The sequence below is a fragment of the Chlamydomonas reinhardtii genome, chromosome 12 (assembly GCF_000002595.2).
Source record: "Chlamydomonas reinhardtii strain CC-503 cw92 mt+ chromosome 12, whole genome shotgun sequence".
NCBI classification, from domain to species: domain Eukaryota; kingdom Viridiplantae; phylum Chlorophyta; class Chlorophyceae; order Chlamydomonadales; family Chlamydomonadaceae; genus Chlamydomonas; species Chlamydomonas reinhardtii.
This window is the reverse complement of record NC_057015.1, coordinates 1782452-1804272: the sequence shown is the minus strand read 5'-3', so window position 1 is coordinate 1804272 and position 21821 is coordinate 1782452. Positions and strand designations below refer to the sequence as shown.

Genomic DNA, 21821 nt, shown 5'->3' with positions numbered 1-21821 from the left:
TTCCACGGTTTCACCTCATCGCAGCGAACTTTGAACTCCAAGCTCCCGCGCCCATAGTACTCCGCGCATTAGTACAGTAGCAGCCGACATAATTTGCACATTGTAGTGTTCTCATTGTTACCCAATGCCACGCCGCCGACGTCGCGATAACAGGTAGGGCCCCGGGCCCAGCTCGGAGGCCGTAAGGGCGAGGAACCAGTGCTTCGCACGTAATGGAAGACCTTGAAAAGTACGCCAAGTCGTTCGCCCGGGCTATCCCTGCCGTCCAATTTGTGGAGATCCTCCTGGCCGGTCGCAAGACCGCGCCGCAGTGTCGCGACGCCCTAAAATACTGGAATTACAAGGATGGGTGGGACCTGCCAATCAGGAAGCTGGCAGCAGGGCGTGCGGCGCTGGCTGTGGAAAACGCCTGTCCAGCTTCGTGCGCTGGCTGCGCGGTGCGTCCAAGCTGGCGCCGACGCCAACGAAGTTGCAGCTGCAACGGAGCGGATTGCCCCTCTCCTTCAGCAGCCCCCGCCAGCTCCAGCAGCACAAGTGACAGCAGCGCCCCCATGAGCGCCGGCGGGTTCCGAGGGCTTGAATCGACAGGCATGTGCCAGACGAGTAGTACCCCTGCCATGCGTGTTTCCCCATGTCGCATTTCTTGCAGTATTCACAATAGCCATGCCAACTTATCACGGCCGACACCGAGCAGGCGAGCACCAGCAGGAATTTCCGACTCACAGGATCCATCCCCGATCCAGTTCCAAACTCACATCAAGGACTCCTTGCAGCGGTCAGACAGGGCCGCCTCGGCTGCCGCCTCCTCAGCGGCAGTCAGCGGCCAGGACCTGCTGCTGACCGCGGAGCTGGCGATGTTCCCATACCTGTTCCCTTTTGGCTCCGGTGCATTTGGCGGGTCAGCCATGGCGTTCAGTGAGTACCTGCAGTTCCGCGCCCGCTGCTTCCTGTCAGTGTGGACTCTCGTACAGCCATACCTGCTGCTCATGTTCGCTGTGCGAAGCACTACTCAGCTGTACGGCGGCCACCGCACCAAGGTAGGCCAGAAGGGTCGGCAGCGTCTGCGTGCGTAGGACCTCACTGGGGTGCATGCAGGACTGCACCGCACGCTCCCTGTTGCTGGTGCTTCCTTGCAGCCGTCCTTGACACCGAGCCCTACTGTACCTGCCCACGTGCGCAGGTGGTGCTTGAGCGCGCCATTGCTGACTACCGGAAGCGGCATCCTGACGCCAGTGACGCCAAGCTCATCAAGCACATCATCAAGTACAGCCTCCCGTCTACCATGCCCAACACGCCGTCCTGGCACCGCCGCAACCTTCAAGACCTGCTGGCGCTGGTGGACCGGTGGGGCCTGCCCACCCACTTCCTCACGCTCACCGCCGACGAGTTCTCCACGTCTCGCTGGGAGGAGGTGGAAACTCTGGAGGACATGGTCCGCAAGTGAGCACCACCCGCCATGTTTACAGTGCGCGCTTGCTTTGCTTTGGTGGCGCCCAGCGTGTGCTGTAGGACGGACCCAGGGGCGCCTTTGACCATTCACCCCTCATGTGCCTCTTAGTAACCCGCGGCTCCATGTCCTGTCACAGATTCTGCAGTGGCGCCACCTGGCGCGATGCTCCCGCCGAGAATGCCTACCTGTTTCACCGTCGTGTCCAAATGTTCATGCGTGAGATCCTACGCGTGCGCCGGGGCAGCAAAGCCAGTGGCAAGGGCGAGAGTGGCGTGCTGGGCCGCGTCCAGCACAATGTGACGCGCTACGAAGTGCAGGGCCGCCAGTCCCTCCACGCCCACATCCTGCTGTGGGTGCATCCTGACGATGTGGACCGTGTCTCGTCGGAGATCGTTGCGTGCGTCCCTGCCAAGTACATAGGCAAGGACGGCGTGTGTGATGAGCACAACCCCAACTGCCCAAACAGCCGCGAGTGCTGGGAGCCCCCCAGCGACGACCCGCACGCCCTCTCCCTCTTCGACCACGTGATGAGCAAGCAGGTCCACTTCTGCACGCCCATCAAGCGTCCCGGCTGTCGCAAGCACGGCACCTGCCGCTACGGCTTTCCCTGGAAGCCGCATGACTCGCCAGTCCCCATCGTGGACCCAGCCACTCGGCGCTACGTCTACTACCGGCCCAGCTGGGCCCACCGCAACGTCTCACCGTACCATCCCACGGTGGCCCTGCTGTGGGGCGCACACATGAACCTGCAGCGCATCACTTCATCGGACTGGAGCTTCTACGTGCTCAAGTACGCCATGAAGGTGAGGGCTCGTCCGGGTGCACGGTTTGCGTCAGGTGGCAGGTGGAGTGCACACCTTTTCATCTTCTCTCGCTGACCGCCCCTGTGCCCGTGCCCTGTGCCCTGCCCCCCTTGCACAGACCGAGCCATGCGGCAACCTGAACCTGAATGCCGCCAGCCGCATCGCGCTGGGGCTGCCCGAGGACCAGCCGGGCGCTGCGTTTGGCGCCACGTACCTTGTCAAGGTCATCTCGGCCTACCTCACCTCCACCGCCCTCAGTCCCACGCTTGCCTTCCTGGGCTGCGCCCAAATCAATACGGTGGGTGCCTAGCCCAGCAGCGCTGCGGAGCGCAACATATGCGCCGATCTGCATGCACCTGAGGCAGTGGTCCCTGTCGGGAGAATGCCCTGATTGAGAACATTGTGGTGTATCCAATCCCTTCCTACCTTGCCCATCGCCCTGCCTCAACCCCAGTCACCCTCCCCACTCACCTACACAGGTGTTCATGTCCTCGGGCGTGGACTTTGTGTGCAGCGCCCCGCCCACCACACGCACGCGCACGGTCTTCCAAGGCGCGAAGCTGTGCGCCTGCCCCGTTGATGTGTACTCGCTGCGCCCCACCAGCCTGGCGCACGTGACATTCACGTCATATTTCCGTGATTACCGCCTGGTGCCCGCCAAGGCGCCGCGGGGCGTGCGCGCTGGCATGCCGCGTGCAGCAGCAGGCCTCACGGCTGTCACTGCTGCTGCAACGGCTGCCGCTGGCGGCCTGGCGGCCGTTGCTGCTGGCGGGCTGGGCGCCGCGGCTGCAATCGGCGTCGCCACGGCGGCAGGGGCAGCAGGCGCAGCCGTTGCGGGGGCTGCGGCGCGCGCAGCAGGGGCGGCGGCGGCAACAGAGCGGGATGGCCCCGTGCTGCGGCAGGCACCGCCGGGCGGGGAGTTGGTGGGCCAAACACAGGATCGCCACTTCAACGTCTACAAGCTGAAGGAGCCTCGCATCGTGCGGTTCTCCGACTACAACCCCGCCTCTGATCCTGAGGGCTATTTCTACAACCTCCTGCTGCAGCAGGTGCCCTTCACCAAGGAGTCCGAACTCATCTCGGCGGCGAACGGCTCCCACACCTACTTTGAAGAATGCCGGCTGCGCAGCCTGGTGCAGAACACCAGCGACCTGGAGGTGCACCTGCAGAGGTAAAGTGTCTCAAGGAAAGTCACGGGGGCAGGCAGGTGCAATCAGTCCTGGGCGCAACACTGCCGTTGTGCCGCTCCGCATGCCAGCTCTTGCGCAGTCTTCCTGTGCCTGGCGCACCTTCACCTGCTACATTACACCCGCACCTGCCTGTGCACCCTCCCACCACGCTTGCAGCTACGCCAACTACCACCTGTACAATGCTCAGAGGCGTCAGGCGCTGCTGGCCGCGTTGCTGGGCAAGTACACGCCGTCTGAGGCCACCGACGATGGAGACGAGCTCAACCCGGAGGCCGCCACCTTCACTGTCAACTACGGCGGGCTGCGCGACCCGCCGCAGGGTGCTGGCAACCCGCGCGGCGGCGGCGCGGCTGCACGTGTGGACTCGGCTGCTCTCCGGGCTGCTCTGGCGGCGGAGTTCGAGGACCTGGACGCCATGCCTTACACGGACGCGCAGGCCGCCACCGTGGAGGCCATCCTGCGCCACCGCGCCGGCGTCATCGTGCTCACGGGCGGCCCGGGCAGCGGCAAGACCTTCACGACTAAGAAGCTGACGCGCCAGCTGCGGCAGATGGGCAAGACTGTCATGCTCACGGCTAGCACTGGCGCTGCCGCCGTGCGCCTCAGCGCCTTCGCAACCACCAACCACGGCGCCTTTGACCTGCCTTCCGGCAATGTCGCCATGAGGAGCTGGGTGCTGGGCAGCTCCGACGTGCACCCCAAGGCGGAGGCCCTGCGCGCGGCTGATGTGTTCATCATCGACGAGTTCTCCATGATGACGGATGCGCAGCTGACCCTCATCCTCACCCGTATCTTCCATGCCTGCCATTACGCCACCCTTGATGAGATGCTGGCTGACAAGCTGATCATCCTGGTCGGCGACCACGCTCAGGTGTGCATATAGTACGGTGCATGGAGGGCCGGTTCCCGCACATGACATCTTCCGCCCACCATGCCACTGAAGCACCCTCCCTCCGCCATTGTTCCCGCTCATGCCCTCCTTGTCACAGCTGCCGCCCGTCTGCAACTGCGCCGCCAGGGCGGGCCACTCTGCGGCTGTGCTGCGGGCGGCGGCCCCTCAAGCCGCCGATGCCGGGCCTGACCACCTACCGCTGTGTGAGTCGTGCCATATCGCGTCCAACCCCTTCTTCGGCCTGGCGCCCAAGTATCGACTTCCCGCCTCGGTGCGCCACGCCAAGGACCCGGAGTTTGCGGCCTTCCTGGACATCATCCGCGTGCGCCCGCCCACGGCGGCTGAGCTTGAGGCCGTGTTTGGCCGGTGGAGCCCCGCCACGACGCTGACGCCTGCCAGCCCGGACCCCGCCGCCTGCAGCCCCTACTACATCTCAGAGGACATGGTGGCACTCCTGTCCAATGAGCGCACCACAGTGCTGTGCACGCACGTGGAGGACGCCAAGTCCTACAACCACGCCATCCTTGAGCGCTTGGCCGCGACCGGCGCGGTGGGCAGCGTGGAGCCCTGCCCACTGCAGCACGATGTTCCGGCGCGCTCGGTGGCAGAGGCAGGCCTGGAGAACTGGCTGCGCGACCCGTCCTTCAGAACAATCGAGCAGGTGGCCGTGGGCGCGCGCGTGGTGCTGGTGGAGAACTGCGACCTGCACAAGGGCGCCGCCAATGGTGCGGCGGGTGTTGTCACGCAGCTAAGCTATGAGACGCGCGATGACGGCCTGCGGCAGGTATCCGGAGTCAAGGTGCGGCTGACGGACAGCGGCAAGAGCCTGTGGGTTGGGCGGCGCACCAGCGAGTACAACTGGTTCAGCGGCGTCAAGTACAGCAAGCACGCCTTGCCGCTCACGCTCGGCTGGGCCATCACCGCCCACCGCTCTCAGGTGCGGGTGCTGCTGCACTGGGCCCCTACTGCATTGTTCGCCAGGTTCTAGGGAGGCTTGCAGCGGGAGACTTGGTGCTTTGTCACCCCCTATTCCCCTTCGAATGCCCGTGTCCCCCCTTGTCTACCTCTTCCACCGCAGGGTGCGACGCTCACCGACGGCACCATCATCCACGCACGCAGTGTGTTTACGCCCGGCCAGCTGTATGTCATGCTCTCACGCGTTACAGAGCGGCGGCTGCTGCGCCTGGTCGGCCCCCTCCGGCCCGACCTGTTCACACCGGTCCGCCTGCCTAACTTTGTCCAAATCGACGCTCTGGCAGAGAAGCAGCGCGCATTGCAGGCTGCTGCATTTGCGGCGGCCGCGACCGCTGTGTTGGTGGCCACCGCCACGCACCCTCCGGTGGCACCTGCTATGGAGCCAACGGCCCTTGACGGCCTGGACTAGGGACTGGGCACCTGGGCGCCCGGTCGGTTCCTCACCCTGCCATCACCTTTCCTTCATTGTGATTTGATTGTTTCATGCCCATGTGCGGGCAATGCAAGGACATACCTGACAGCTGTTGCATTGGTCCACGGTAGGACTGCCTTGGACTTCACGCTGGTGTGCATGCCAAAGACTCCATACCTGCAGTACGCATGTTCCTGCCTTGCTGTGGTGGGTTACGCAACGCGCTGTTTTTTTTAATGCCTAGGGTCGCGCTTGACCGACGCTGGTGGGCTCACTTGATTGGCCTGGTGATGCCTGGCGCCAGCTTTGCAGCTGTGCAGCATGTGCGTCACACCTATTGTGTTCACCATTAACCGTCGCTGTATCACCTCGCTGTCATGGGAAGATCGCGAGACTCGGCCTCCATCACAACCTACCGGCGGTGCGCATTTCGGCACCCGACCGGCCGACCTCACTCCCTTCAGCGCTGACCTCCTGAGGCCTAGTCCGGCAGCCTGTGTAAAAATTGCATTTTGAGTGCAAGGAGCAGAGCGCGGGCCAGCACAGGACCGGGTTTCGCACCCCACAAAATCCAAATCCAAATCACATCACAGACTCCTTGCAGCGGTCCGACAGGGCCGCCTTTATGCTGCCAAAGGTTTATGGACGATTTCGACATGAAAACCGACCCGGGGTCTGTTTTGCTACGATTTTTGCACAGCGCGTCTTGTGGCGCGGGCACAACTTCATGGGATACACCGTGTCACATAGGCCACGTTGGCCGCCATGCGACACCGCTAGCGACGAACTGCAAGCGCTCGGCAAGCGATGCATGGGCGCCGTCGACCTCCGCAAATAACTGGCTGCATCTCGCGGCGTGGGCAGCACTGCATCGGATAGACCGTATCACATAGGCCAAGTTTTCGAATCCGCGTCAGTGCTAGCGACAGCATGCAAGCGCTCGGCAAGCGCTGCATGGGCGCCGGCGACCGTCGCAAATGAAGGGCTACAAAGTCAGCTTCGTAGTTTGCGTAACTGACTAATGTTATTGTTATTCGAACTGCGTGGATTCAGCAAACGGTATATTAGGACCGGTTAATTATAGCGGTTTTCAGAACAAACTTCCGATGGCAATCGGAGTCGCCGGGGCTTACTCGATCCTACTTGGCTTACTCGGCTTACTCGTGTCGGGGGCCTAGAATGCTCCCTTCTCACGTCTGTCAAGCCTACAACTATATTGTTATCAAACTAATAACACCCAGCTTATTTTGGGGGGCCGGGGGCGCGCGCATGCGCAAGTCGCGATGGCGCAGTCGCTGGTTCTGATGAATGCCACTGGATTTCCCGGCTCCCAAAGTTGCAATCGTTTTCATCTTGCAAATTAGGAGTTTATTGCGCCACTGCACGGACTATAGGGCGGTATAGACAATCGCGCCAAGTAAGCCAAGTAAGCTAAGTAAGAGAAGTAAGATCGAGTAAGCCCCGGCGACTTCAATACCGAGGAGGAAGTTTGTTCTGAAAACAGCCATAAAACAGTCCCTGCCTCCCTGGCAGGGAAATTTGGGCGCAGGCCAAACGTTTCGTGTGAACACATTGCATACACACCATGCACCCTAAAAGTATCCAACGGCAAGCGGGAATGTCATGGCCAAGCCATGGCATGCAAGCGCTCGGCGGCAAACACCAAGGCGACCCCGCAGCAGAGTATGATAGTGCATGTACTGAGGGCTAGACCGGTGACCTGACTTGGAGAAAGTATGAATCTAACGGCGCTACTTCATGCGTATCTCAAAAGGGGGCAGTCGTAGTCGTAGGCAGTCGTAGGCAGTCGCAGGAAGCGAGGAAGCAAGGAAGCAAATGATTTCGATAGGCGACATGACATGACATGACCGGCCAACAGCAACGCACCCCTCGCACCCCTCGCACCCAATTCGCAACTCAAGCGGGTTCAAGCAGGTTCAAGCAGGTTCAAGCAGTTCAAGCAGTTCAAGCAGGGGGTCCGCAGCCAGCCAGAGCCACGGTTGACATATCCCCACAACCGCCCAGCTCCTGCCTGGCCCTTCGCCCGCCCCAGCCAACCCGCCCCCGGCGGCCTCGGCACCCCCAGCAAGGCGCCTCCGGACCAACCAGCTTAGCTTCCCCGCCACCGGCGCTGTGGCCGGTGCCGTCTTCGGCGGCGGTGGCCGCGGAGCTGGCAGCGGGCACCGGCGGCGGGCGCGCGGATCCACTCCTCCCGACGTTGACGACGGAGGCGGGAGGCGCGGCGCCGCGGATACAGCTGGTGCTGGTGGGGCACGGGTGAGGCCGGAGCCGCCGCCGTGGCCGACTGCGTGCGTGCGGTTCTCCACCTGCGCCCGCCCCGCCCTTGGACCAGGCTTCGGCCCGGGCACGCTTGATTGTGCACTCCCACTCGCACACCACGCCAACCGCCAGCCTCCGCCGTGCTCCGCCGTGCCCTGCCACCTTGCCTGCCACAGCTTCCTACACGCGTGTGCGCTCAACTGCCAGCTCCCACTCGTGCGCCTGCCGACTAGCGCCAACTGCCAGTGTGCGTCACTACAGTCAGGTAGCTTCCGAGCCGGACCACCGTACAAGCAACTACCTGCTCACACTCGCGCAGCTGCCGAGTCCAATAAAACTCCTGTACGGTTGCGGGGGATGGGGGTGCCGTACGCGAGTTAGTTGGGGGTTAGTCGGAGCTGTCCTAGAACCTACATTATACTATTTTTTTGTCCCGGTGTACCTTGACGGACATATTTCGAGCCTGCTGTTGCTGGACTGTGCTTTTGGCCGCTTGTGTTCTTCTGCCTGTTAAGCAAGCGCGACCTGCACTTGCACTTTGGGTGCCTGCACAGTGCCCATCTTAGGTGATTTCGTGTGTGCGTGCCAGTCCGCATGGTGCGACTTCACCCCGGCCTCTCATTTGCAAGGCTCCTTGGGTTCAGCGTGCCCTTCTCTGTGGTGCCACATCGCTAGTAATAACGTTTAAGAAAACCTGCTGCCGTCCATACCAACCGGCTGTCCATTCCGCCTTCCACACTCTCAGTGCCAACATGCCTCCTTGTCCCCCAGGCCCCACCGCCGCTCCACAATGCCCCCCCCCCCCCATCCCGGCTAGTTGGGCGACGGGGTCCGCGCGCGGCTCGCACTACTGACATGACTTCGGAGCTGCTCTGGACTGCTCCTTCCACCTGCTGGTACGCTGCCCAAGCCCGCCCGACTACCTATGGTGATGTACCACAGCTCGCATATGCGGCTGCAGTTTCTCCTTGCAGCGCGACTGTTTCCTTACGGGATTGGTTCAAAGTTAACCCCCCCCCATCCCGGCCCCCACACCATCCACGCCGCTCCTCAGTCAACACCACAGACGTCTTGCACGGGCCCCGTCCAGGGGCCCGCTTTAAGATTGCGATATTACAAAGAAGGGACAGTCCGACCAAGCAAGGGTGCCCCGCACCCAGGTCAAGAGGGACCATCTCCGGCCCGAAGGGAAACCACCCTCCCCCCAGTTGTCTACCGACCTTCCACCACCGTGCAATAGGTCTTCGCGCAAAGCGTGTCTCGGCAGCGGCACAGTGAGTCGAAGCTGAGCCAAGGCCCGCCAAAGCCCCACCAACGCTTTAAGGTTGCGATATTACAAAGAAGGGACAGTCCGACCAAGCAAGGGCGCCCAGCACCCAGGTCAAGAGGGACCATCTCCGGGCTCCGGCCCGAAGGGAAACCACCCTCCCCCCAGTTGGCTACCGACCTTCCACATCCGTGCAATAGGGCTTAGCGCAAAGCGTGTCCCGGCAGCGGCACAGTGAGTCGAAGCTGAGCCAAGGCCCGCCTTGGGTTCGAAGTTCCATGGCGGCCCGCGGGCGGCTGGTCGCATGAGTTCTTCGGTGTTGTGTTGTCAGTGGTTTCTGTGTGTGCAGGTAGTGGGTAGCCCTCGTGGTCGCCCTTGGCCCGGCTAGCCTACCAACAAGTTGCCCGTACGCCAGTCTCGCTATAATACACCGTCTGATTTCTCCCCACACGCCTCATCACCACACCTCATCGTTGCCACAATTAACCGCTGCCCTCATCATCCCTCGCACTTGGTGGACTGTTTAGCACAGCCCCAGCTTCTCGCGGAAGTACACAAACTTGCTGGGTCCCAGCGGCTTGGTCAGGATGTCCGCGACCATCTCCGACGTCGGCACGTACCGCACCTCCAGCTCCCCCAGCGCCACGCGCTCCCGCACGAAGTGGTACAGGACGTCGATGTGCTTGGACTGCTGCGAGTGCATGGGGTTGCGGGTCAGCGCTGGTTGTCACCCAGCAACACCGTCGGCTTGGGCCCCAGCAAGTTTGTGTACTTCCGCGAGAAGCTGGGGTCATAACCTGTTGTAAATATTGCTGTTAGAGCTAGCTGACAGTGTTGTCTAGTAGGGTCGTTGGGTCATTGAGACTAGGGTCACCAGGTTGAGTCGCTTAGGTACAGTGGTGCACAGTCGCATCGTGTCCATGTAGCCTCTCGCTTGTACTCTCCTAACGTGTGACTTAGTCTAGGCCGGGCTTGCTCTCGGCCCTATACGCTCCTTAGACCATCGCACCGTCATGCATGGGGGAGGGGGCAGGCCGCAATCCCGCTTAGTCCGCTGCCCTAACTTCAACACTCCCCCGCGGACTGACACGCACCCGCATGAGTAACAAACGTCAGTAGTTCGCAACGCTACCGCCACGTCGAAACATACTGTAGCAACAAACCAGTTTCAACCGAAACCTGAGCATGAATGCCCTAACACAATGAATGGACCAGCAACACCCAGGAAGGTCTTCCACGCCTACCTGGCCCCTAACTCGGTAACTCAACCGACAACCAGTGACAACCGTACGTTCTAAATTGACTAGTTCTAGCCTTCAGCATTTCCACGTCTGAAGCCACCTCAGTATGCAGCACATACCGTTTTCCGCGCCATCGTTCGCCCCCATGTGTACACTCATGATGCGAAGCGTTTGCTGCAGTCTCCGCTGCACGCACGAACGCTGCCGTGTGAACCACTGTCTCGTGATCACTGGCTCTTACTACTGGGTGTGTGTGCACGGGCGGCTGTTGCCCGGGCGCCCGGGCGACTGTTGGCCCTTCTCGTCTCCGGGTGCCGCTGGGGCTTGTGTGGAGGGTCGGCCTGGGTCGTTGGTGTAACTCGCATCCATAACGACCCCGCGCGTGTCTGGGAGGTGAGGTAGTTGCGAAATCTTCGACCAACAACATGCGCCAACGTGGCGTGGGCGCAGCCCACTTTTCACTTGAGAGGGAGAGCCACCTTCTTGTCTGTTAGGGGTTCACGGCTGCATGAGGTATGGAGCTGCAAATGCTGATGCTGCGGCACTCCGGCTGTTTAACCCCCCCTAAATCGCCGCGCTCGGGGGGCACTGAAATGCATGTTTGAGCCATGTTTGAGCCATGTTGTTGGAGCCATCCCAGGCAAAGTCCGGGGTTCTGGGAGGTGGTTTGCCTCAGCGGTACTGCGGCCTCAGACGGTGGGCGTGGTGGAGATTCATGTAGTCCGTGTTACCAATGCATCATTCCAGGACACTGCGTTCCAAGGGGCACTGGCGCCGGGCGGCCCCTCCTTCCCCTGCAGGAGGGCCACCAGCATTAGAGTCAAGCACGCAAGCCCCAGGCTGGCCAGCTTGGACACTGCACCCCGGGCCATCGGGTCCCCGGATTGGACCCCGCGGTCGGACAAGGCAAGAGCACCAACGTGTGTGTGCGCCGAGGCCACTGGCCGAGGCCAAAGCTGCTAGCTGCCCTCGTCTGCCCTGCATGGGTGCACAGGCCCTGCGAACGCCAGTGGTTTAATGTAAACATCTTATGCTATCGTTATGCGATACTGAAGTACACGTCAGCATTTTGGCAAGCACTGCAGTCCTTCTTGCAGTTTAGTCAATGCCGGCACACAGTTTGCTCGCCGATAGCCAGCGCGACTGCCTAATAACTACTTGCTGTACACCAGTGAAAAGATAGCGACCAAGAAATATGCCCTGGTACAAAGACGCACTGCCATGGCGTCAAGTCTTAAGCTTATCGTCGGGTGAGTGCAAGCGCAGCGCACTTCACAATGAGCAACTGAGCGTCTCCGTAATGCGGCAACGAAAAACCTAGCGGGGTGGGTTCAAACCACTCACATCGGCCGACCACACGCTGCGCCCACGCCAGAAAGTTGAGAAATGAGAGGCATCCCGCGCCCCCACGGCTGGCCCCGCGCTGCCCCCGCTGCGCGTACCCGCTGCCCTCCGTTTTGCTTGCAGCCAACTTCAGCCAGGCGGTAATGCTGACGACGCCCTTTACTATCGGCGTGTTCATGGTCCGCGACTTTGAGACGGCCAAACACGGCGGCAACGAGGCGGAGGTGGATGAGCAGCGCGTGGGACGGTTGACTGGGCTGCTGGTGAGCCGGGGGCTTCAGTCGGTGGAATTACACGACCATGGGGGACTTAGAATCAGTCACGCTACTTGAAGGTTTAGGCAAGCTTGCCGTGTAGTTATGAGTACGGGGAAGCGGTGCGGTGTTGTCAGCGGCGTGCTTGCGCCAATATCTACGAGCACGATGCAGACTCATGCTGGTGCGGTGCAACAAACGTATCGTACGTCTATTTTTTTGTCAGGCCGGTATCTTCAGCTTCAGCGGCTTTCTAACCGCCTACGCCTGGGGATGTGCGTCCAACTACGTCGGCCGCAAGGTGCGTGTGAGCCGGGGCTTGGGAGGAGCATGTGGTGGAGTATCTGTATGGGGCCGAGCGCGTAATGAGCTATGAATGCAGTCTCCCAGAACCCCTCCGCCCCGCCTGCACAACCGCCGCCACCACCACCACCACCACCACCACCACCACCACCACCACCACCACCACCGCCGCCGCCGCCGCCGCCGCCGCCGCCGCCCGCTCCATGGTGTTCTGCCTCGCAGCCGGTGATCGTGCTGGGCAACGCGGTGAGCTTCATCAGCATGCTGTGGTTCGGGCTGTCGGGCAGCTACACCAGCGCCATGGCGGCTCGCGCGTTCGGCGGCGTCCTCAATGGCATCCTGGGCGCCTGGAAGTGCATGATCGGTGAGGGCGGCTGAGGGGGCGTTTGGCCACTGTAAGCAAGGGGAATGGGGTTTGTATCACACGTGCCGTGAACGGGGAAACTAGAGAACGAGTTAGAGGAGTAAAAAAGTGTGGTGTGTTGTTGCAGTCTCGCAGGTCTGTGTGGTTAGGGCAGCCAGTTGGGGTATGGGGCTGGGGCTGGGGCACCGGCGCGCGAGGGCAAAGGCGGTGCCAGGCGGAACACGGTGAAACAGTGTGCGCAGCGGGCGCACATCTTTCGCGGCGCCTAGTTCACCACCAGCCACGCACATTCCCGGCCCTGGCTGACTGGCCGCTCTCTCCACTGCTCCCTCTGTTTCTGCTGCCTCTTCCTCTGCACCCCCTGCCCCCTCTTAACCCGTTGCTCTTGTCCGCGTCCTGTCCCGGTGCGCCCCCACCCCGCCCCACGCCCCAGGCGAGTCCACGGACACGCTGCTGCAGGGCAAGTTCTTCGGTTACATGAGCCTGGCCTGGGGACTGGGCTGCATCGCAGGTGGGGGGCGCCGGGGCGCGGCGGCGGCTCCGTCACGTGGCATGTCACGTGCCGGCCCACAAGGCAGTCCTGTGTACTGCACATGCAGCACTGAGGTTTCTGCACTTGCGACGTAGATAGCCCAACACACGACCTGCCTGCGGCCGCCCTTCCTAACTTCCTGTAGGCCCTGCCATGGGCGGTGCTTTCTCCCGGCCCTGCAACCGCGCGCCGCACATGCCCGGCTGCGGCGAGGCCGGCCTGTTCCGAGTCAGGTGCGGGATGGCTCGGCAAGTTGTGGTGACATGCAATGCGGCGATGTTGTTGGAAGCGGGGCAATGTGTTTCGGGGCTCCGACGCAAAGCCCGCCGGTAGCCCCACACGGCGCCGCGTCCCGGCGTCCATGGCGGTAACAGTGTAGGCTGCCACCGCGCCCGCCCCGCCCCGCCCGCCCACCGGCTTCCATATCGCTGATGCCCCTGGCTGACCGGCTAGCTCCACGCCCCCTCCACCCCTACCCCCCACTTCAAACTTGTGATTTAATCACTATGTTCTCCACATGAACGGCTGCCCCGCCCACACACACACACACCCACAGGCCCTACTTCCTATCCTGCCTGGTGGGCAGCACCACCCTCCTGGCCGCCTTCCTGCTGAGCGCCTTCATGCTGGAGGAGACCCTGCCGCCGGAGCTGCAGGTGGGCCGCGGCGGGCTGCGTGGAGGCACCGCAACAGGGTCCGCAGAAGGGCACCGCTGCCACCATTTCTGTGTGTTGCCTGACCAGTTTTGTCCTCCTGATCGCCTTCGTGTGTGCGCTATCCGGTGTATACAGGAGAAGGGGTTGTGGGTCAAGCTGCGGCGGTGGCGGCAGGGCCGGCAGGAGGCGAAGCAGCAGGATGAGCAGGAGCGGCGGCGCCTGACGGCAGCCGAGGAGGGCGAGGGGTATGGCAACACCTGCAGCAGCAGCAGCAGCGGCGGCATCGAGGGCGGTGCGGATGGCAAAGGCGAGCGGAGGAGGCGCAGGCGACGTCAAAGCCGCCTTTGCAGGGAGGCGGGCACAGCAGCGACGCAGGGTGCAGAGGCGGGGGCGGGCGTTGCTGGTTCACGGGACATGGAATCAGCAGGTGCCGGCGAGGAGGCAGGACTACTGCTCAGCAAGGGAGCGTGTCGGTCCGACGACGCCTCGGCTGCTGCCGGTGCTACTGCCGCCGGCTTCCCTTGCAGTAGCAGCGGTAGCGAGACAGACAGCAGCAGCCTGGTTGACATCGACTTGCATGAATCAGACGTCGAGAGCCGGGGTGGCGGCAGGGCAGGCGGTGCGCGGCCCGGCGAGGCGGGGGCGCCGCCGGCGCTGCAGCCCTGCCCCTCCACCTCCGGCTCCACCAATCGCATGCGATATCTGCTGCGCCTCACCTCCCGCACCTTCATCAGCGGCAACCCCTTTTCGCGCGCGGGCTCCTGGCGGCGCGCCGGCAGCGGCTGCCGGCGGAGTGGCGGCGGCGGCGTGTTGGGCAGCGATGCCGAGGAGGCAGCCGCTGCGTCAGAGACGGAGCCGTGGCGTCGGAGCCCCGCCGCGAGCCCGCGGGCTGGCGTGCCAGCAGGCGGGACAGTAGCAGGTGCTGGGGGGTATGTGGCAGGCAGCCCGTTGCACGGAGGGGTGGGTGCCGAGGGCGGCACGGGCCGCGGCGGCGGCGGCGGCGCAGTCCGAACAGCTGAGGCGGAGACGGAGGCGGTGCCACTGCTGCTCGCGGCCGCGGCTGCAGAGGCAGTGGGCGGGGTAGCAACCGCAGCTGCGCCGGCGCCATCCCGGGCGGCACTGGAGCTTGTGACAGGGCGACCTGAACTGGTAGCCGGGGGCCAGGGCCAGGGCTCCGGACATGGCCATAGCCACAGCGACAGCAGTGGCAGCACCCGCGGCGCAGAAGGTGTGCTGTCGCCCGCTCCCGGTAGTGCGAGCGATTGCGGCAGTGGGAGTGGCAGCGGCAGCGGCGAAGATGCCCCACCGCCGTCCGGGACTGTGGGGACTGTGGGGACTGCGCGGCGCGGCGTTCAGGACCCGGAGGCGGCTGCGCTCACCGGGGAGGCCCGTGGGCTGGACAGCTCGCAGCAGCTGAAGCCAGCGGCTGGTGGCAACAGTGGTATGGACGCGGACCGGGCGTTAGCTAGCGGAGGCAAGGGCGGGGTTGCAAGCGGAGACGAGCAGCCGTGCAGCGGGCCGCACACGCCCCTGGCGACGCTGCATGAGGACAGCAGTCACCATGGCGGCAGCCGGGGGCTTGCGGCCGCCTCCGGCGCACCCGAGCACAAGCATGCGACGCAGCAGCACCATGAGCAGCATCAGGAGCATCATCTGGAGCAGCATCAGGAGCAGCATCAGAAGCTGGAGCGGCGCAACCACGAGCAGCACGAAGAGGGCCAGGAGCAGCCGCTGGAGTTCGTGTGCGTCCTCAAACGGGTGGACAGTGCCCAGCAGCGGGCAATCGAGCTCGAGCTGGCCACCATCGACGCCGCTGCCGACACCGCTGCCCCCGCCCCCGCCTCCGCCCCCTCCTGGTACAAGGACCGAGAGGTGGTCCTGACCATCCTGGGCTACGGCGCAACCGCGCTGCTGTTCTGCGCCGTGGACGAGGTCTTTCCCATCTACGCCGCGGCGCCGCTGTCATCGGGTGAGCGCGCGCCACACTCGGAGGGAGGGGGCATTGTTAGGCAGCACCGGCCTTGCTGGCCTAACGCCTGTATGCCGCTGTTGCTGGCGTGGCCGTGTGTATGACGCGTTGGCGCCACGCCGAGACTGCGCACGCGTCCCGTGTGTTTTGGGCTTTGAGACCGCTACCCCGGTTGCATTCTTACACGCCCCGGTTGCCATGGATGGTGCAAACAATCCCCGCCCACACGTCCGGCCGCAGGCGGCCTGGGCATGCGCGAGGAGCAGATTGCGCCGCCGCTCATGTTCTTCGGCGCGGTGCTGATGCCGTACAGCCTGTACGGATACCCCTGGCTGCAGCGCAAGGTGGGGGCGCACCCACGGGGGAGTGGGGGCCGGACTAGAAGAGATGCCTGGGAGGAGGGGGCGCGTGGTAGAGAAGCATGCACGCTACCGCGTAATGTGGCGATGGCGACCGGGCCTGCGTGTGCCTCAACCCTGTCCCTATATTTCCTCCCTGGTCGTACCGCACGGTTGCAGGCCGGCACGCTGCTTCTCACGCGTGTGGGCCTGGTCTTCAGCGCCGCCACCTGCCTGCTGCTGCCGCTAGTGGCGGACGTGCGGCAGGCCAGCAAGGCCGGAGCGCTGGTGCGTGGCCGATAACAGTGCTTGCTCCTGGGCTTTGGTGGTGTCCCTTGCGCATGTGGCTAAGCGCTGGTGGGGCGATGGCAGGACAAGTCACTCGCTGGCGCTTGCACCAATGGCGCATGTCGGCCCGCTGCCACCTGCTGCCACCGCGACCACCGCTCCCTCCCTCCGCCCTGCATGGACGGATACCCCCCCTACACTTCTCTGTACAATCTTTGCAACCCCCCCCCCCCCTTTCGCTTCTTCTTGATTTATCTTGAACGGAACCCCCCAGGTGCTCTTGTACGGCACCATGATTATCAAGGCGTTCGCGCAGTGCAGCGCCTTCACCGGCTCCATCATTGCGGTCAACGCAGCGCCGTCGCAGGTTTGTGCATGTCTGTGTGTTATAGAAGTATGTACGGGAACTGCGCAGGACGAGACAGCAGCGCAGTCGCTGCAAGCGCATGCCGCCTCTCATGCGGCGCCCACCCTTGCGAACGAGCTGACCATTTAACCTCTTTGTTGCACCCCATCACAATCACCCCACGCTTCAACCCTACAGGAGCAGCTGGGCGCGGTCAACGGAGTGGGCCAGACGCTTGCGGCGCTGGTGCGCGGCGTGGGGCCGGCCCTGGGCGGCATCCTGTGGGCGGCCTCCCTGGGTCTGCACAGCGCGGGGCAGCAGTTCCTGACCTTTGTCATCATCGCGGTGGTGGCGATTGGGAACTTCTTTCTGTACGGCTTCGTGCGCCTGCCCAACCTAAAATAGACTCGGAATCGTGTGGAAGGGATCCGGGAGGGGAAACAGAGGGGAGATGGGGAATGGGGGGCGCGTGTGTGTGGGCTGATTTCACCAAACGCCGCGTACATGCAGGATGTGGTGTAGAGGCTTGTATGAGATTATGTCAGCATCATAGCGAGAGAGTTTGTGCGAGCGCGCGAGAGTGTGAGGGACCATAGCACTGTTTGTATCGTTGACGCACGCTGGTCAAGGTGAGGAGTACCGTACCTATTTTGCTTGTGTGTGTGTGTGTGTGTGTGTTCTGAGGTGGTGACGTGATGAGTTGGATGTTGCATGTGCGTGGCGGTAGTGACAAAGGTAGTCGTGTGAGGCACTTGCCTACTTCATAGTTGCTAGGCAGCCTAAGCTATACAAGCTGTTGTTGCCTCTGTCAGCGTGTAGGTGCGGACTGCGGAACTGGTGTACTGTATCGGAGGGGTCACGTGCGCGTGCATGTTGCTGGCTAACTTATTCCTGCTTCAAAGACATGGACATAAAGATTTTGCAGCGATGGCTCAGTAGTCTTGTGCCGCTTGGCTACGGCTGTAGGTGCACCGTAGGCTGTGCGAGTGCTGGGGGCGCTGGTCTGCGCGCTGGTGTGGCGGTTTGCTTTTGGGACACCACCGTACCTTTTTTTCGCCCTGGCCACCACTACAAGTTCTTCATGTATCATTTATGTGCGTATTGGGAACATGTAGTCCGACGTAATCCTGATTCTTGACGCGCTGTGGTGGGACGGAAGGTGTGGCGCGCGGCGGGCCAGCGGAAAGGCGGGCGACGCGCGGGATGGTTCTGGCGCGTGGTGTGGTGGTGGTGTGAGCATGAGCTGCGTGGAAGCAAACCGTAGCTGCGCTCGCGAAGCACACGTGCACAAGAGGTGTTGAGGGAGGGGCGTGAACGAATGTGGACGACCTCACAGAGCTGACGCGGTGGTCTTATGTCCTGGCGGTCTCCGTGCTGCGATTGTGTGTGACGAAGATGAACCGTCGGTGCCATCACATTACTGGTCCGGCCTTCTGAAGACATAATACATTTACACAAACGTCTTATATCCGTCATACTTGCTCCGGTAGCGCTGTCCTCGCTTAAGATGGCGAGCCGGCCGGGCCCTCTCAACGGGCCGCATGCCGATATTATACGTAAGCTAAATACATCTGCCGAGGCAGCTCTAGAACTTCAGCTTCCTACAGGTGGCGAGCATCATGTAAGTTTGCAGCGGAAACATGGTGGCGGCCGACCTTGCCGCGCGTGCACAAGCCGTTACTGACGAAGTATATTGTCTGATGCAGTATTACTCAAACTTTCCGACCTATAACCAGCCGCTAAGGGAAGGCCTCGCGCTGGTGCAGCAATTGCTGAGCACTTGCGAGGCGAGTTTGGCCTTATCAGTGTTCGATATTGAATAGAACTCGTGCTTGATGCATCTGGTTTTCTCGCCTTGGTCAAGGGCTGCGGCACGGCACACCCGGTCGCTGCTGCTAGGGCTTGCAACCCTCCTTCCTGGCTCGACCCTCCCTCTGTCCTGACCTTTCCTCCTTTCCTATCCTCGCCGCTGCCCACAGAACCTTGTACGCCCCCGCCGTGGTCCCATTCCTGACTGGACGGACCCTGACGAGGTGGCGGAGCTGACCACGAGCCTCATTGATGACGCGTTGGAACGTGTGGACGCGGCGCTAGACGCCGGCAGGGGGCGCGGGCCGGAGGCGGCGGCACGGGTGCAGGCCGCGGGCGCGACCACGGGGACGGGCGGCTCGAATGATGTGGCGCTGATGGCTAACCTGCCGTCGTTTGGTGAGTGGCCGGGATGGAGGGGAGAGAGGGGACGTTCTCGTGGTGGAGACGCCGGATGAGCAGGTGATGGGCGAAGGGACGCGGAAGACGCAAGATCCCCCCAGGTGGGGACTGTGCCAGGCAGGGGGCGTGTGCGCGGCATGAGGCAGCTCATAAGAAAACGTACACACCCACCACAATCCCAATGTACCCTTCCTGACCACCATCCCAATGTACTTTTCCTGACCACCCGCCCCCACTGACCCCACCCCACCCCACCACAGGCGGCTCCGCCACTCGGGCCACGCGGCACAAGGGCCCTCAGCGGCACGCCGCCGGCCTGGCGCGGCCGCAGGACGGCTTCCAGCCGCCGGTGGACAACCGGGCCGAGGTGCCGTTCCGCCCCGCGGTGGCGCACCTGGCGGGGCTGACGGCGCAGCCGCTGGACCCGCAGCTGTACACGGCAGCACCGGGAGCGGGTGGGTGCAGGGTGCAGGGGAGGGTGCTGGTGCTGGTGGGTGGGTGGGTGCAGGGGAGGGTGCAGGGGTGGGTGGGTGGGGCGGTGGAGGATTGGAGAATGGAGTACAAAAGGTTTGGGCGGAGGGGGCAGTGCAAGGAATGCCACCAGCCCGCCCTGCCCTCCACCTGCACTTGCGCTCTGCCGCTGCACCACCGCATTTATCCTTGCAAGCCTCCCCCCAAAACTCCTCAAACACGCATGCAAAGATGAGGCCTACCCACACCCGTTCGCGCGGGAGCTGGAGTCGCTCGTGTACCCGCCCGCCCAGCTACAGCCTCCGGCGCTGCCGCTACAGCCGCCTCCGGCCCCCGAGGCTACGGAGCTCATCTACGTGGACACGCCCGAGGTGCGCGCGCTAGGGACCCGGAGGCAGCAGGGCGGTACAGGAGCCGGAGGAGGACCCAGCAGGGAGTTGGCGGCTGGGCGTGTGTCTCAGCATGACAATGCTGCAGGACCCCGGCCCCTGTCCTCTAGAGCTATCTTTGAAGAGCTGTCTTTGAAGAGCTATCTTTGAAGGGCCACGCCACCTGAACCAGGCTGCCCCAGCACCGCCCTTCCAGCCACCGCAGCGCCATGCCCTCGCGCCCTCACTCCCACCCTCACACCCGTGCCCACTCCACCCCTCAGGCGCTGGAGGAGCTGGCTGCTGAGCTGGCGGGTGTGGGCGAGCTGGCAGTGGACCTGGAGGCGCACAGCTACAGGTGGGGGACTAGGGGGGGAGGGGGGTTGCGGGCGGGGGGAGGGGCCGGGCAGGGGGCCGAGTTCCTGACACGGCTCCCAATCACCTGTGGGGTGCTCGCACCCCCACCCCTAGACACTCACACACGGTACACGCGTCTTCTCCATTCACCCAGACGCCCCGCCGCCCACACACCTACTTCGTTGGGCTCAGGCAAACAACCCCCGCCTACACACACGCGCACACACGTGCCACGCCCCCACGCGCCACCCCCTGTCACTCTCCACCCCCCACGGCCCCGCCTCCAGGTCCTACCAGGGCTTCACCTGCCTCATGCAGCTGTCCACACGCCGCCGGGACTACATCCTGGACTGCCTGGCGCTCCGGCGGCAGCTGGGGCCGGCGCTGGCGCGCGTGTTCGCAGACCCGGCGGTGGTCAAGGTGGGGAGAGTTTCCTTTTTGGCGGGGGAGTAGCCATCCATGGAAGACAGGGTGTGGGGTTACTGTGTGCAAGGGCTGCGGCTGCGGCTGCGGCTGTTGTGGTGGCATGGGCAAGGTGAAGGGCGGACCTTGCTGTTGCTGCTGAACGTGTGACCATGTGTGACCACGTGTGTCTGTGTGTTCTCTGGGGTGCTCGCAGGTGCTCCACGGCGCTGACGGGGACGTGGAGTGGCTTCAGCGCGACCACGGCCTGTTCCTGGTCAACATGTTTGACACGGGGCAGGTGGGGCGGCGGGCGTGGCGGGGGCGGCGGGGCGGGGGCGGCGGGGCGGCGAAGTGGCTGGGGCAGGTAGGGGCGGGGCGGGGCAGGCGGGGGCGGGGTGGGGGATGGCATGCGTAACGAAAGGGAGGGGGGGTTGTAAATATCAGCCCATGCTAGACCAAATCAAGGGGGTGTTGACCAACCAAAAGGGCAGAGCCCCTAAACGGACACACACATACACACCCCTTCCCTTTCCTGTTTTAACACGCACCTAATGCAACTGAACACACACACGCTCGACACGCACACGCGCACAGGCCACGCGGGTGCTGAGCTACCCCTCCAACGGCCTGGCGTACCTGCTGGAGAAGCACGTCGGCTTCATGGTGCGTGCAGTGGCCGGGGTGTGTGTGTTTGTGTGTGTGTGTTTGTGTGTGTGTGTGTGTGTTTGTGTGTTAAAAAGAAGTGTGTGTGTGTCCGGATGGCCCATGCGGCATGGGGCCCCTCCGCTCTACACGCCGCCATTCCTGACGCCACACGCCCGCCACACACGCCCGCCCACGCCACAGGCCGACAAGCGCTACCAGCTGGCGGACTGGCGGCTGCGGCCGCTGCCTGCCGACATGCTGCACTACGCCCGCTGCGACACGCACTGGCTGCTGCACTGCTACGACCGGCTGCGGGTGGAGCTGGCGGAGCTGGAGGAGGAGCGGGTGAGGGGGACGGCGGGGAGGGCGGGCAGGGGGGCTGGAGGAGGAGCGGGTGAGGGGGGGGCGGGGAGGGGGGGCAGGGGGAGGGGCCAGGAGGGGGCGGGGAGGGGCGGGGGGG

The 21821-nt window shown here is 63.4% G+C and overlaps 4 protein-coding genes across 4 annotated transcripts in view; all 4 read left to right on the top strand.

Moving 5' to 3' along the window:
- Positions 1-74: 74 nt before the first annotated feature.
- Positions 75-6236, top strand: CHLRE_12g512100v5 (uncharacterized protein). Its single transcript, XM_043068249.1, has 8 exons — positions 75-1037; positions 1181-1440; positions 1587-2253; positions 2372-2551; positions 2733-3424; positions 3600-4314; positions 4433-5272; positions 5414-6236. The coding sequence occupies exons 1-8, from the start codon at positions 855-857 to the stop codon at positions 5717-5719; spliced, it is 3843 nt and encodes a 1280-aa protein (XP_042918118.1). The 5' UTR covers positions 75-854; the 3' UTR covers positions 5720-6236.
- Positions 6237-6384: 148 nt separating this feature from the next.
- CHLRE_12g512202v5 (uncharacterized protein) lies at positions 6385-8690 on the top strand. The gene is made up of 4 exons (XM_043068251.1): positions 6385-7176; positions 7504-7643; positions 7748-7999; positions 8179-8690. Exons 2-4 carry the CDS (start codon positions 7587-7589, stop codon positions 8233-8235), a joined length of 366 nt encoding a protein of 121 aa, XP_042918117.1. The 5' UTR covers positions 6385-7176; positions 7504-7586; the 3' UTR covers positions 8236-8690.
- Positions 8691-11564: 2874 nt separating this feature from the next.
- Positions 11565-18368, top strand: CHLRE_12g512200v5 (uncharacterized protein). Its single transcript, XM_043068250.1, has 12 exons — positions 11565-11760; positions 11978-12117; positions 12335-12409; positions 12634-12775; positions 13209-13286; positions 13453-13540; positions 13864-13963; positions 14099-15932; positions 16173-16276; positions 16451-16558; positions 16833-16925; positions 17103-18368. The coding sequence occupies exons 2-12, from the start codon at positions 11998-12000 to the stop codon at positions 17307-17309; spliced, it is 2949 nt and encodes a 982-aa protein (XP_042918116.1). The 5' UTR covers positions 11565-11760; positions 11978-11997; the 3' UTR covers positions 17310-18368.
- A 46-nt stretch (positions 18369-18414) lies between these two features.
- The window catches only part of CHLRE_12g512250v5 (uncharacterized protein), an 8296-nt gene continuing 4889 nt past the window's right edge, over positions 18415-21821 (top strand). Inside the window, exons 1-11 of the mRNA XM_043068252.1 lie at positions 18415-18460; positions 18502-18525; positions 18611-18691; positions 18884-19112; positions 19376-19570; positions 19818-19957; positions 20239-20312; positions 20599-20731; positions 20931-21014; positions 21311-21379; positions 21563-21706. Of these exons, the coding sequence (XP_042918115.1) occupies positions 18446-18460; positions 18502-18525; positions 18611-18691; positions 18884-19112; positions 19376-19570; positions 19818-19957; positions 20239-20312; positions 20599-20731; positions 20931-21014; positions 21311-21379; positions 21563-21706 (1188 nt within the window). The 5' untranslated portion in view covers positions 18415-18445. The remainder of the gene's footprint in view (positions 18461-18501; positions 18526-18610; positions 18692-18883; positions 19113-19375; positions 19571-19817; positions 19958-20238; positions 20313-20598; positions 20732-20930; positions 21015-21310; positions 21380-21562; positions 21707-21821) is intronic.